The 14,511-nt window shown below is 40.1% G+C and overlaps 1 protein-coding gene across 2 annotated transcripts in view; it reads left to right on the top strand.

The window, feature by feature from the left end:
• The window catches only part of dis3l2 (DIS3 like 3'-5' exoribonuclease 2), a 300,765-nt gene that overhangs the window by 104,538 nt on the left and 181,716 nt on the right, over positions 1-14,511 (top strand). For both annotated transcript variants that reach the window (XM_043702288.1, XM_043702289.1), the window contains 2 exons: positions 2,184-2,431; positions 5,398-5,571. In XM_043702288.1, coding sequence (XP_043558223.1) covers positions 2,184-2,431; positions 5,398-5,571 — 422 coding nt within the window. The remainder of the gene's footprint in view (positions 1-2,183; positions 2,432-5,397; positions 5,572-14,511) is intronic.

Below are 14,511 nucleotides of genomic sequence, written 5' to 3'. Positions count from 1 at the left end.
TCTTTACTCAGTGAGTCGTGAGTTCATGGAATGCACTGACAGTAGCAGTGGTGGACTCTCCATCATTATGGGCATTTAAGTGGGCATTGAATAAGCATATGGAGGATAGTGGGCTAGTGTAGGTTAGGTGGGCTTGGATCGGCGCAACATCGAGGGCCGAAGGGCCTGTACTGCGCTGTATTCTTCTATGTTCTATGTTCTATTTACCCCTTCACCTAACACTATGGGCAATTTAGTATGGCCAATTCACCTGAGCTGCACATCTTTAGATTGAGCAAGGAAACCGGAGCTCCCGATTCTTCTATGTTCTATGTTCTATTTACCCCTTCACCTAACACTATGGGCAATTTAGTATGGCCAATTCACCTGAGCTGCACATCTTTAGATTGAGCAAGGAAACCGGAGCTCCCGGAGGAAACCCACACAGACACAGGGAGAATGTGCAAACTCCACACAGTCAGTCGCCTGAGGCGGGAATTGAACCCGGGTCTCTGGCGCTCTGCCAGAAACAGCTCCTTTGGGCCAAGACATCAGTAAGCTCTGAAATTACACTGGTTAGGAGTTGTATTTGTGGGTACTATAATTGGCCAGGTTGGATTTGTCCTATGTTTTGTGTACAGACCATGTTGGGCAGTTTTGAACATGGCCATGTAGATGCTTGTGTTGTAGCTGCACTAGAAAGGCTTGGCTAGGAGCGTGGCTTGACCTTGAGTACAAGTCTTCAGTAGTACTGCAGGATTAAAAGGCTTTTTTTTATTAATTAGGAATGATTTGGGATTTCCCAGCAAATTCAGTTCTGGGGCCATTAATGTTCACTTTATACTATTGATGTGGATATAGCCCTGTTGGAAGTGGTGTTGGAATTTGCAGATAATTCCAAAAAATTAGTCTGTTTAATTCTTTAGAAAACCAACAGAAGCTTTAAAGGGATATTGAAGAGATGCCAGAATGAGCTGAAGAGTAGCAGGTGGAATTCAGTGTGAGCAAGAGGTTACATTTTAGACAAAAGCTCAGCCATAATTATGTTGTGAACAGAAGTGGGCTTCCTGCTGTAACGAGTGTTGGAATTTAGGATTACAGATTTCCAAAACATAAATGATCGTCCCTCAGGTTGGTTAAGATTGTAAACAAAGAAAAAAGTCACAACATTCTAAGCTTTATCATGGGGTACATTATAAATATTTAGAGGTCATGCTGATCTTATGCAAAAAAAAGCTTCAAGACCTCAGAGTATTATGTACAGTAATGGGCTCTAAATTATAGAAAGAATATTGCAGTCTAAGTGAAAGTGCAACATGGCTTCACTGAGATGTTATTGGAAATGAAAGAATGTAGTTATCCTATATGAAAAACTTAGACTTTATTGTTGGAACCCACACCAATTATATGGCAACATGCCAGAAGCATTTAAAATGTGAGACAATATCATAGGATGGATGGAATCAGACCTCTGCATGTTGGAGATGTTCCTTAAGCTCTTTGCATTCCTGGGGAGCAATGCAACCATATTGGATAGTGAATTATTTTGTGACAATTCAAGCCACTTTTTTTTAGATTAGATTATTTACAGTGTGCCCTTCGGCCCAACAAGTCTACACTGACCCGCCGATGCGCAACCCACCCAGACCCATTCCCCTACATTTACCCCTTCCACTAACACTACGGGCCAATTCACCTATCCTGCACATTTTTGGACTGTGGGAGCTCCCGGAGGAAACCCACGCAGACACGGGGAGAATGTGCAAACTCCACACAGTCAGTTGCCTGAGGTGGGAATTGAACCCGGGTCTCTGGCACTATGAGGCAGCAGTGCCACTGTGCCGCCCACATTTGACCCAAGGATCTAGAATGCTGGGTGTAAATTGTATTAATGAAGATTAAACATGGCAATATTGAACTATCCTGTGTCGTTGGAAAATTATCCAGTCATTAATCTTGCTTTCGAAAGTTAAATCTCTTCAAGGCACAGGGTACGTTTTTCCCTACTGCGCTTTGCTAAAGTTCAATTTTTTTTGTGAAGGGATAACTTGTGAGCACCTACTACATTAATCTGTTAGCAAGTTATTTCAGTTCACAGTGAAATGTTGAATGCTTGTTCATAAAATGTTACTCCTGATTTGCTTGTAGATGTGAAAATGGCTAAAGACTAAAGAATGCCACTATTATTTTTCTCATGCATATAGGTAATTTATATTGTGGAAAAGAAACATTCCAGAGCTGTGACTGGATTTATCAAACCATTACCTGACAAAAGCAGTGAACTTTACAGGAGGTTCTTCATGTTTTCACCTGTTGATCACAGAGTACCTCGAATCTTGGTTCCTTCAGAAGAGTGCCCAAAGGACTTCATGGCTCGGCCTTCAGATTATGAGAACGTTCTTTTTATTTGCCGTATTGTGGATTGGAGGGATGACAGTAGTTTTGCAGATGGGTAGGAACAATTTGCTGTTAAATTATGCATAATTTAAACAGAAATACCAACAATTTGCAGAGTATTGCATTGTATACAGAAGTTTCCACTATTGTGTCAAATTTCTGTCAGAAAATACCTTCATTTTAGTGCCTGATGAACCTTGAGATATGATATTGAAAAAAATGTTTGTTCTCAATTAGTACTTATATAAGAAGGAGGAGCAGGAAGTAGGTCAAATAATCTCTCAAGCCTGTTCCACTAGTTAATAAAATTGTGGCTGTTCTGATGTGATCTCAACTTCGCTTTTATGCCTGCCCTCAGTAAATATGTTCTTGATTTACTTAACTGTGTGAATAATTTGACCATCTACAGCTAAATTATATATACCCTTGAGTAATTTCCAGTGACACATTGTGCCTCGTATGCTGCAGTATTCAGATCCTGTGGTCAACATCTAGGTACTTGGCTTATTTGTATGTCTTTTAAGAGACATCACTCTAAAGGCGATAACATAACATTCCCCAAATCCCTGAGCTCTCTTGCAGATCAAAAACCTGTCCATTGCAACACTGAAAATATTCAATGATCCAGCATCCATAGATCTCTATGGACGGAAATTATAAAAACACTTAATTCCCTGAGGAGAAATTTCTCCACGTTTTTGTATTAAACGGGAGAGCCCTTATTTTAAAACTATGTTCCCAATTGATGTTATTACTACTCAATACATCAAATCCCAGACTGAAACATAGCTTGATAGATCATATTTGAATTTGTTTTGTTTTTAACAACATGGTCTCTTATTGAAACCTTAGAGCGAAATGCTGCAGATTTTGATGTAACAATAAACAGAAGTTTATAAACAAAAGGAATGAAGATAAAATAGAATAAATCAAACTAATTATAATAAAAATTCAACAATTTTTAACCACACAGTAAAAGTATAATCTCTTGAAAGTGTTCAGAAAAGATTCACAAGGATGTTTCCAGGGTTGGAGGATTTGAGCTACAGGAAGAGATTGAATAGGCTAGGGCTGTTTTCCCTGGAGCATTGGAGGCTGAGGGGTGACCTTATGGAGGTTTATAAAATCATGAGGGGCATGGATAGGATAAAAAGACAAAGTCTCTTCCTTGGGATGGGGAAGTCCAGAACTAGAGGGCATAGTTTTAGGGTGAGAGGGAGAGGATATTAAAGAGACCGAAGGGGGAACTTTTTCATGGAGAGGGTGGAACATGTATGGAACGAGCTGCCAGAGGAAGTGGTGGAGACTAGGACAATTGCAACATTTAAAAGACATCTGGATGGGTAAGTGAATAGGAAGGGTTCGGAGGGATATGGGCCGGGTGCTGGCAGGTGGGACTAGATTGGGTTGAGATATCTGGTCGGCATGGTCAAGTTGGACCGAAGGGTCTATTTCCGTGCTGTACATCTCTATGACTCATTAATCCCAAAACACACCTTTATAAATTGAGAAGGAACAAGACAGCAACAGTGTAGTTCCCAAAGCACAGCCCCACACACCATCCAAAATACTATATGTACAATACTTATCCCTGATTCCCTGTATCTGAAAACTCTGTAGGTTAAAGTCACTTGTGACTTGTGACTTCAACATTTAGACTGGAACTGCAGATATAGCTCCAGGAAGATTCTTGCATACCTTGACTTTAAGTACCTCTTGAGGGTTTTATTTCAACACTCCTGGTCTCTGATTAACACCGATGTAACCTATTTTACTACACATCCTTCTCTTCTCAAGAACATCAAAGGCCTCTTTTACAAAGAAATCCTCATGCCTCTAGAAATACTTATTAACTAGTTGTTAATGATGATCATAGAGTTTTACAATACAGAAGGAGGCCCTTCAGCTCCTCGTCATTGCCAGTCATCAAGCACCTATATACTTTCCCCAGCATTTGGCCCATAGCCATGCAAGGTATGGTGCTTTGTGACTATCTAAATACTTGCTAAATATTAGAATGAGAGAACCCCCACAGTGTGGAAAAAGGCCATCCGGCCCAACTAATCTACACTGACCTTCCGAAAAGCATCTCACCCAGACTCATCCCCTTACCCTATAACCTGCATTTCTCATGGCTAATGCACCTAACCTACACACCCCTGAACTCAATGGGCATTTTAGCACAGTCAATTCATCGAACTTGCACATCTTTGGACTATGGAAGAAAACCAAGCACCTGGCAGAAACCCACACAGACACAGGGAGAACGTGCAAATTCCACACAGATAGTCGTCCGAGGTTGGAATAAGACCGGGAGTCTGGTGCTGTGAGGCAGCAGTGCTAACCACTGAGCCACCATGCTTTTGTGATGGTTCCTGCTTCTACTACCATTTGAAGTTCCAGATACCCACCATTGTTTGAGTGAAAAAAGTTGCTTAATTCCTCTTTCTCTTTATCTTAAATATATGCCCCGACTATTGATCCCTGTACTGAAGAGTAAAGTTTCCTCCTATCTACCCTGTAATTTTACATATCACAGTCAGTTGCCCCTCAGTCTTCTCTGCTCTAAGCAAAACAACTCCAGCCTATCTTGTATTCCCTTCAGAGCTGAAAAGCACCAGCTTAGGCAATATCCTGGTGAATCACTTCTGTAATTTGTATAATGCAATCATATCTTTCTTGTTGTGTGGTGACCAGAATTGAAGTCCACGTATGGCCTGACTTACGTCTGATACAGCTCCATTAAAATGTTTCTGCTGTTATATTCAGTGCCTCAGCTAATAAAGGCAAGTAACCCAGAAGCCTTAAAAGTTGACATAATGTAGAGTTAAAGAATCTAATGATGCAAAGAAGTTGATCTGTTGTTAGCTGTGATTTAATACTTAACCTAACCAATTTGGCTAATCACGTCAAATCTATTAAAGGTTTGAGATCCATAGAAACTAATGGTAAGCAAGAAAATTAATGATGAAGTGAAATGCATAGTACAACCTAGCTTGTTTTGTGTTTGATTGTAAACAGGCATTTGACCAAAAGTCTTGGACAAGCAGGTGAAATTGAACCTGAAACTGAGGGCATCCTTACTGAGTACGATGTGGATTTCTCTAATTTCCCTGATGAGGTACTGGACTGTCTACCAAAATCTCTACCATGGACTATTGCGAAAGAAGAATTGCAAAAACGTAAAGATTTACGGCAAGTACAATAAAAATATAAAAATAAATTTGAATGCTGTGTTTTTTGAGCATTACAGTAGATTTGATTTATGCATTTTGTTAGAAACTGAAAATAAGACTGAAAATTTGACCAGCTTTGGAAGTAGTTCATTTGAGAAATTATTACATAATACTTTCAGGATCTAGCTGTTCATGGAATCTGAATCTGGATGGTGAGGACTCAATTTGAAATGAACAAAGTATTTTCTTCATACAGGAATCCGATATATCAGACTTCAGTCCTCCAAAGCAAGAACATAAAGTCAGTTTTCATACCAAACTATGTATTATGTATTCACACGACTGTTGATTGTGTGAGTAATACAGACTTCACTACTACATAACTCCCTAGTTTAGAATCATGCAATTGACCTCTTTCTAAAGACATATTTTGGAAGGTGTGTCAGTTGGTATCATGTGTTTGGTTTGGCTCAGTTAAGAGCCAATAAGATGTGGATTTAAGCCTTATTCCAGAATTTGAGAAAATAATTGCGGTAGATACCTCAGTATGATATTAACTTGTTAAAGTGTCTTCTTTCAGATGAATTTTAAAAGCAAGGAGTATTTTGGTTTGAATGTTCATGGAATCATAAAAACTTTACAGCACAGGATAAGGTGAATGCTGCTTTTACAGAACAAAATCAGCTGGAGTTTACAATCAATACTGTTCTCAAAAAGTCAGTTTTCCGAGTGCTTTAACGTAATCAAAATTTTCCCCATTATACAGGATATAAAATCAAGATTGTGCTATTGAGTTTCTCACTAAATGTATTAGTTAAAGGTGTATCCTTTAATTTTGCCTTTAGGAGAGGAGAGATAATAGGCAACACATGGGAAAGAAAAAGCAGTATACAGCGTAGGATGTGTAAAAAGAAAAATTAGAAGATCTGTGTATCGAGTACAGAAACTGTGTTGCAAAACTTGGTGCAGGATACTAAGAACAAACCAGATAAAATATGCATACTGTATAAGGATAGAGAAAGAGTAGAAGACAAAGACAATATTGTCAACACTTCATCGGTGACCTTTAGTGAATTTAAGAACTCGTGTGTTAAACTCACATCAGTCGTGGACATGTACTACCATTGATGATGCTGGCCATTGATGATTGGTTCACCTCATTTAGTTCCAAAGTCACAAACATTATATCACTTGATGCTGAAATCAGCATGCACATTGCAATGTTGCAGCTGTTATGTCCAAAATAAGAGAGTGTGTCATAGTAGGAACTTGATTGAGAACACAAAACTGCACTAGATTAGGGTGGTGCTGGAAAAGCACAGCAGTTCAGGCAGCATCTGAGGAGCAGAAAAATCGACGTTAGGGCAAAAGCCCTTCATCAGGAAGGACTGCACGTCTACTAAGCTTTCAATGTCTTCAGTGTATTCCTGTACTGTTGACAGACCTGGACAATAAATGCTAGGAAGGCACAAAAGCTGAATAGTTTCCATCATCTTCATTTCAGACCCATCCTCAACATCTTTTACTAGAACAAGGTCACCAATTCAGAGATCCTGTAGTGTGCTAATTTGATCAGCATGTGCTTATTATGAAAGCAACAGTGGCAGCATGGACTCAGTCATGCTAGTTAGATGAAGAATGACCTTATACCCAAAGGTTTATTATGTAGTGAACTGGCCATAACTGGTTCACAACCTCCTGCACATCCATAAATTCACTGCAAGGAAACCTGCAACAGAAATATAAAATAGTAGATTTTGGCACAGATACCTGAAGATACTCAGCAATGGCCATGAACTCTGGAGGCTGTTTTTTGAATGGACATTGGAAAAGGCAAGAAGAAAAGGAAAGCTTGGAATATTAGAGAAGAGGATCTTAAGAAAATAGAAACCAGCAAATCTGACACCTTCTGAGCTTTCTGTCTTCATTCATAGAAAAATGGCAGAAACTACCATGCCAAATTTAGGGATTTGAGCTATCAGCAGGTGATGTTGAACACAACTGTTCGTCAAGGTACGAATCATCTTCTCATGAAATGGATGGCTGCAAATGTGTGTGTTAAAGTCAAATAGAGCTTTTTCGGCTATATATTCAAAATCCTCACTATGTTCATATGAAGTGTATTTACAAACAACTTGTAATTATTTGGATCACTGTAGAAAGAGTTTAAAATAAATTCCAAGTTGCAAGATAAGATATAAAATAGAGATAATTTAGATATTAAGAATAGAACATTTAGAGGTATTGCATTACAGATATTTAGTTTTTCTTTGTTCACTACAATACTTAAGTAGTCCTCTTGCTGCTATGTTAATCTCTGTGTTGTGCAAGACATCCATATAAGCAGTCACTTGAAAAAGTATTTTGGACAGCATTCAGCAGTTACTATGATGGCTTTTAGGTGCAAGGATATTTTAGGAAACTTGGAAATACAAATGCTATTTTCAAGAAAAGAAATCTGGAAACATCTTTTTTCAAATTAGCTATCCAGGGCAATTGATGCTCTTGTCTTATTTCAGGCCAAGTTGATGTTCTTGTCTTATTTCACTGATCATAGTTTAATTGTTGAATTTGTTATGATCCCAGCTGATAATCCTGGACAAGTCAGATCCCAAAGTGAAACCTGACTTGTTAGATCCGAACTTTGTTTTTCTTTAACCATGGATTTATTGAACACATCTAGAAGAGGCTTTTACTGTACATTTAGCTCAAAGAATAAAACATGTAGCTCAAAGAAAAACCAGAAAAGAGTACATGAAATATATAACGCGAGTCAAAGAAGTTTGAAAATTTCATTATGAGAAAAAGATTCAACTTGAAACTATTTCTTTTATTCCAGCATTGCCCATCAAAGAGTGACCAATATCTCCATACTCTTGCTCAGCCTGTCATGGCAGTAATTGGTTGTCTTTTGGTGAATTTCTGGTGGATTGTCTAAAAGCTCTTTTCTCCCATCTGGTATCCCTCCCATGAAGTACCTAAAATCAACTGCAAATTAAACTAATTATCAGTTTAACTTCCAAGTAAATATGTAATTCCCAAAGACACAATTTCCAAAGGCTTTCTTATCAGAATTCTTACAACAGAGCTTAATACTTCAGCCTCCATTCTTTGTATGCACTCACATACAGGCTGACTTTCAGGATTGTTCTGTTCCTCTGTATCACTGGATCCATGTCACTAAATAACAGTAATTTTTAAAACTTTTGAAATGCACTGAACTGTTCAACTCAGTGGATTAGAACTTCATTAAAATAAATGGGAACAAAATAGGTCTCCAGGCTCCTTGGCACCAAGCTTTCCAAACTCACCATGGAACTCTAACAGTGACTAACTATGTCTTCATTTATTAACATACAAAGTATGAATGAAATATAAAGTTATACAATGTTTTAACAACACCTCACGGGAGAAACAAATGAAAATATATCCTTAAAAGGCATTTTCATCTTACAATACTTATGCCTATTTTACCTACAGATTTTACTGTAACCATAACAATGTATTTACATCAACCGTATAAAGACTTTTCATAAAAATCACATTCTACACAACTCCATATTGATTATAACATTTTTTTTTCTCCATATATGCTCTTGGTAAAGCATCTTCCGTAGTATTGTCCCTTCCTGGCACGTGAATTTACTTTTCAAATTGTATAGTTGTCATATAAAACTCCAGCTAAACAGTGATATTTTGGTATGAAACTTTGCTTAGAAGATTAGAGGATTATAGTCTGTATAGTTTATAGTCTCTGCAGAGTTGTTGGATAGATGGCTGTTCAACATTCTGAAGTCTAATACCAGACTTTGACTTTTTTTTTTCCATACTTGAGTATTTTTCCTGGCAAGAATTCAACTTTTGAGAAAAGATGCTGTTTGGCTTTTGACCTCTCCCTCTCTTTCCTCTTATAATAAAGCTGCCCAAACTCAGATATTACTGGCATCAATAACCAGCTTAAATGGCCTAGCATAATGTGATGCTACTAAAATCAGCACAGTGGTCAGTACTGGTTGCAAGTGGTGAAAGGTACTCCGACCCCACCTCTGTCGAGATAAATTTCTTGGCTTTGTTAAATGAGCCACTAAAGTGTTGAAATTTGAACAATGTTCAATAGAATCCAGTCATAACCACATATACTAAAATCTCTGGTATTGTCTTAGGCACTGGAAATCCAACATAGCCCTTACTTTTGCTTCATTTGGAGATATTTGCTTTTGTGCCACAGTATAGCCCAAATATGCTTTGGCAAAATCACTTTTTCACATGTTTATGATTAAACAGGCTCTTTGTAGCCAACGAAATTGTTACATTGTTGCAAATATTCTTCCCAGGTTTGGCTGAACACAACTGAATCATAACTGTACAACACATTGCATAATCCTTCACTGCTTTTGTTGATTTATCTTTGAAAATACGCTGGTGTATTTTGCATTGCCAGCAGCATAGCTTTACATTGATAAAGTCCAGCCGAGATCATGAAAGCTGATATTTGTTTGTCTGTATTGATCAATGGATCTTGCCAATATTCTTTTAATAAATCAATCTTTGTCACAAATATTTATTTTCTACTGTCAATGTAGTCTTTCAGTCATGGAAATAGATGTAAATCCTCATTTGTTATCATTTGACATTTTGATAATTATACATAATGATTGTGATCCATCTGGTTTCAGTAACATTCCAATAAGTGAGCTTCAGCTACTGTGACTTTAATAATATAATTTTCCATAATGGACTTGATCTTCTTCCTCACATGAGCTAGCTTCTCTGGCTAGAATACGTAAAGATGCTGCTTTATGGGTGATACAACTTCTTTACTAATATCATGTATAACCCAAGACTTTTTTACTGGCATATGTATACTAATTGATTTGAACCAGTAATAGCTTTCCTAAATCACTGTGATTGTTTACTGGTGGATAACATTCTGTAACATGATATTCCATCTAACATTTTAAGTATATGCGTATTTTCAGTCTGATTAGTGGAGGGTGGACTTTAAAATGTTTAATTTCTGGTTCATTCTTAAATGGTTATGATATTTTTATTTATTTCCCTATTCCTTTCACCATTGTAAATTCACTTCTAACTTGACCTTTCACAGTACCATTTTAACATTTGAACATGAACCTACACTAATTTCTCTTCCTGTCTTAAGTATTCAATACATAATTCACATCATTGAGTTTCCTTTTGATTTGGTACGGTCAGGTGGGTGGCACGGTGGCTCAGTAGTTAGCACTGCTGCCTTACAGTGCCAGGAACCCAGGTTCGATTCCAGCCTTGGATAACTGTCTGTGTGCAGTTTACACATTCTCCCTGTGTCTGCATGGGTTTCCTCTGATGTTCTGGTCTCCTCCCATAGTTCAAAGATGTGCAGGTTAGGTGGATTGACCATACCAAATTACCCATAGTGTCCAGGGATGTGCAGGATAGTTGTGTTAGCCATGGTAAGTGCAGGGTTACAAGGATAGGGTAGGGGGGGGGGGGGTAGGTCTGGGTGGAAGGATGTAATTACCAATTTTGGGGGAGATATTTAATTTTTGCATTAATATTTACAAAGGATAGTGAAAGTGAGAACATATATAGTTTTAGTGAAATGGAGGAACTTAGTTCATGAGTCGCTCACTTCTGATTGTTGCATCCTTGGCTGTTGAAAAGTGAAAGAAAGAGGAGAACAGATGCACTAGCTATTGTTTTCAGCTCCTTTCACTGGACTGGAACTAATGTGCCTGCAGCAAGATTCACTGATGTTGTGCGGATGGGCACCTCTGAATAGAAGCAAAGCAGGAACGTTTTGCTGAACCAGTATAAAAGTCTGATTCAGTGACAACTAGAAGATTTCATCCATTTCTAGTCCCCACACTGTAGGAAAGATCCTTGAAAGGATGCAAAGGAGATTTACAAGAATGCTTCCAGTTGAAGAACAAAAGAAAAGTGCAGCACAGGAACAGGCTGTTCGGTCCTCCAAGCCTGTGTCGATCATCATGTCCTAAATAAACTAAAAAACAAACCTGTTCCTATTCGGTCTGTATCCCTCTATTTCCTCCCTATTCATGTAACCATCCAGATGACTCTTAAATGTTGTCAACGTGCCTGCTTCCACCACCTCTTCTGGCAATGGGTTCCAGGCTCCTACCACTCTCTGTGTGAAAGATTTCCCTCTCACAACTCCCTTAAACTTTCCCCCCTGACCTTGAACCTGTGCCCCCTTGTAATTGAAACTTCAACCTTGGGGAAAAAAAATCTCACAATCCACCCTATCTATGCCTTTCATACTTTTGTAGACCTCTATCAGATCTCTTTTCAGCTGCTGTCATTCCAGTGAGGACAGTCCTCGTCTTTTTAACCTTTCCTCATAATCAATGTCCTCACGACCAGGCAATATCCCGATGAACCTTCTCTGCACTCTCTCCAAAGCTTCCATATCTTTCTAGTAGTCTGGTGACCAAAACTGCACACACTACTCAAAGCATGGTCCAACAAGGGTTTTTATAGAGCTGCAACATGATTTGCTAATCTTTGTACTCCATGCCCCGGCCGATGAAGGCAAGCATGCCATCTGCCTTCTTAATCAACTTGGCCACCGATATTGCAGCTTATAGTGAACTGTGGGCCTGCACACCCAGATCTGACTGTGTGTTAATGTTTCGCAGGGCTCTTCCATTTACAGTATAATTAACACCTAAGTTTGATCCCCCACAATGCAGCACATCACATTTGTTTGGATTGAACTCCATATGCTATTGCTGAAAAATGTGTTGCTGGAGAACTGCAGCAGGTCAGGCAGCATCAAAGGAACAGGAGAATCGACGTTTCGGGCATAACCCTTCTTCAGGAATGAGGAGGGTGTGCCAAGCAGGCTAAGATAAAAGGTAGGGAGGAGGGACTTGGGGGAGGGGTGTTGGGAGTGCGATAGGTGGAAGGAGGTTAAGGTGAGGTGATAGGCCGGAGAGTGGGTGGGGGGCGGAGAGGTCGGGAAGAAGATTGCAGGTCAAGAAGGCGGTGCTGAGTCCGAGGGTTGGGACTGAGATAGGTGGGGGGAGGGGAAATGAGGAAGCTGGAGAAATCTGCATTCATCCCTTGTGGTTGGAGGGTTCCTAGGCAGAAGATGAGGCGCTCTTCCTCCAGGCGTCGTGTTGCCATGGTCTGGCGATGGAGGAGGCCAAGGACCTGCATGTCCTTGGCGGAGTGGGAGGGGGAGTTAAAGTGTTCAGCCACAGGGTGGTTGGGTTGGTTGGTGCGGGTGTCCCAGAGGTGTTCTCTGAAACATTCCGCAAGTAAGCGGCCTGTCTCCCCAATGTAGAGAAGGCCGATTTAGAGATGCACCCGATGTGGCCTCCCATGCAGGTCCTTGGCCTCCTCCATCGCCAGACCATGGCAACACGACGCCTGGAGGAAGAGTGCCTCATCTTCTGCATAGGAACCCTCCAACCACAAGGGATGAATGCAGATTTCTCCAGCTTCCTCATTTACCCTCTCCCCCCACCTTATCTCAGTCCCAACCCTAGGACTCAGCACCGCCTTCTTGACCTGCAATCTTCTTCCCGACCTCTCCGCCCACCTCCTCTCCAGCCTATCACCCTCACCTTAACCTCCTTCCACCTATTGCATTCCCAACGCCCCTCCCCCAAGTCCTTCCTCCCTACCTTTTATCTTAGCCTGCTTGGCACACCCTCCTCATTCCTGAAGAAGGGCTTATGCCCGAAACGTCGATTCTCCTGCTCCTTGGATGCTGCCTGACCTGCTGTGCTTTTCCAGCAACACATTTTTCAGCTCTGATCTCCAGCATCTGCAGTCCTCACTTCCTCCATATGCTATTACTGTGCCCAAGTTGCCGATATATCTATATCCTGTTGTATCCTTTCACAATCATCAGCACTATCAGGAACTCCATCAATCTTCATGTCATCTGCAAGCTTACTAATCAGACCAACCACCTTTTCCTCCAGATAATTTATATGTATTACAAACAACAGAGGACCTAAGATCGATCCCTGTGGAACACCACAAGTTACCAGTCTCCATTCTGAAAAACGACCTCTGTCTTCTATGACCAAGTCAGTTTTGTATCTATCTAGCCAACCCACCCTGAATCCCATGTGATTTTAGTTTTTCTGCCAATCTGCCATGTGGGACTTTTTTTTTAAGATTAGATTCTCTACAGTGTGGAGACAGGCCTTTCGGCCCCACAAGCCAACACCGACTCTGCGAAGGGTAACCCACCGAGACCCTCTGACTAATGCACCTATTACTATGGGCAATTAGGCATGGCCAATTCACCTGACCTGCATTTCTTTGGACTGTGGGAGGAAAACGCACACTGACACGGAGAGAATGTGCAAACTCCACACAGACAGTCGCCCGAGGCTGGAATTGAACCTGGCCCCTGACACTGTGAGGTAGCAGTACTAACCATTGAGCCACCGTACTGCCCTACTTTATCAAATGCCTTACTAAAGTACATGTAAACTACATCCACAGCCCTTCCCTCATCAATTATCTTTATCTCCTCTTCAAAGGTTCAATCAGGCTGGTGAAACATGACCTTTTCTGTTCAAAATCATGTTGCCTATCACTCACTAGTTCATTTTCTTTCAAATGTGCACATGTCTTGTCCCTTGGTATCTTCTCCAAGAGCTTCCCCACCACAGCCATCAGGCTGACTGGCCAATAATTTCCTGGATTATCTCTGCTTCCTTTCTCAAATTGATGGATTTCAGCTCCAAAGATAAGTTGAAGAAAGTGTGGCTATTTTCCTTGGAGGAAAGGAGATTGAGGGAAATATGATATGGATGTAAGAGATAATGCAGTTTTAGATAAGGTTGACAAAGAAAAGCTATTGTCTCTATCTGATAACACAACAATTCAGGGGTGCTGATTAAAGAATTCAGGCAAGTGATGCAGGAGGGAATGTGAGGAAGAGCTTTTTTCTAAAATCATAGATATGCCTCTT

This window comes from Chiloscyllium plagiosum, chromosome 13, assembly GCF_004010195.1.
Source record: "Chiloscyllium plagiosum isolate BGI_BamShark_2017 chromosome 13, ASM401019v2, whole genome shotgun sequence".
Classification (NCBI taxonomy): Eukaryota; Metazoa; Chordata; class Chondrichthyes; order Orectolobiformes; family Hemiscylliidae; genus Chiloscyllium; species Chiloscyllium plagiosum.
The sequence above is the reverse complement of the archived record's forward strand: the minus strand, read 5'-3'. Positions and strand labels throughout refer to the sequence as shown.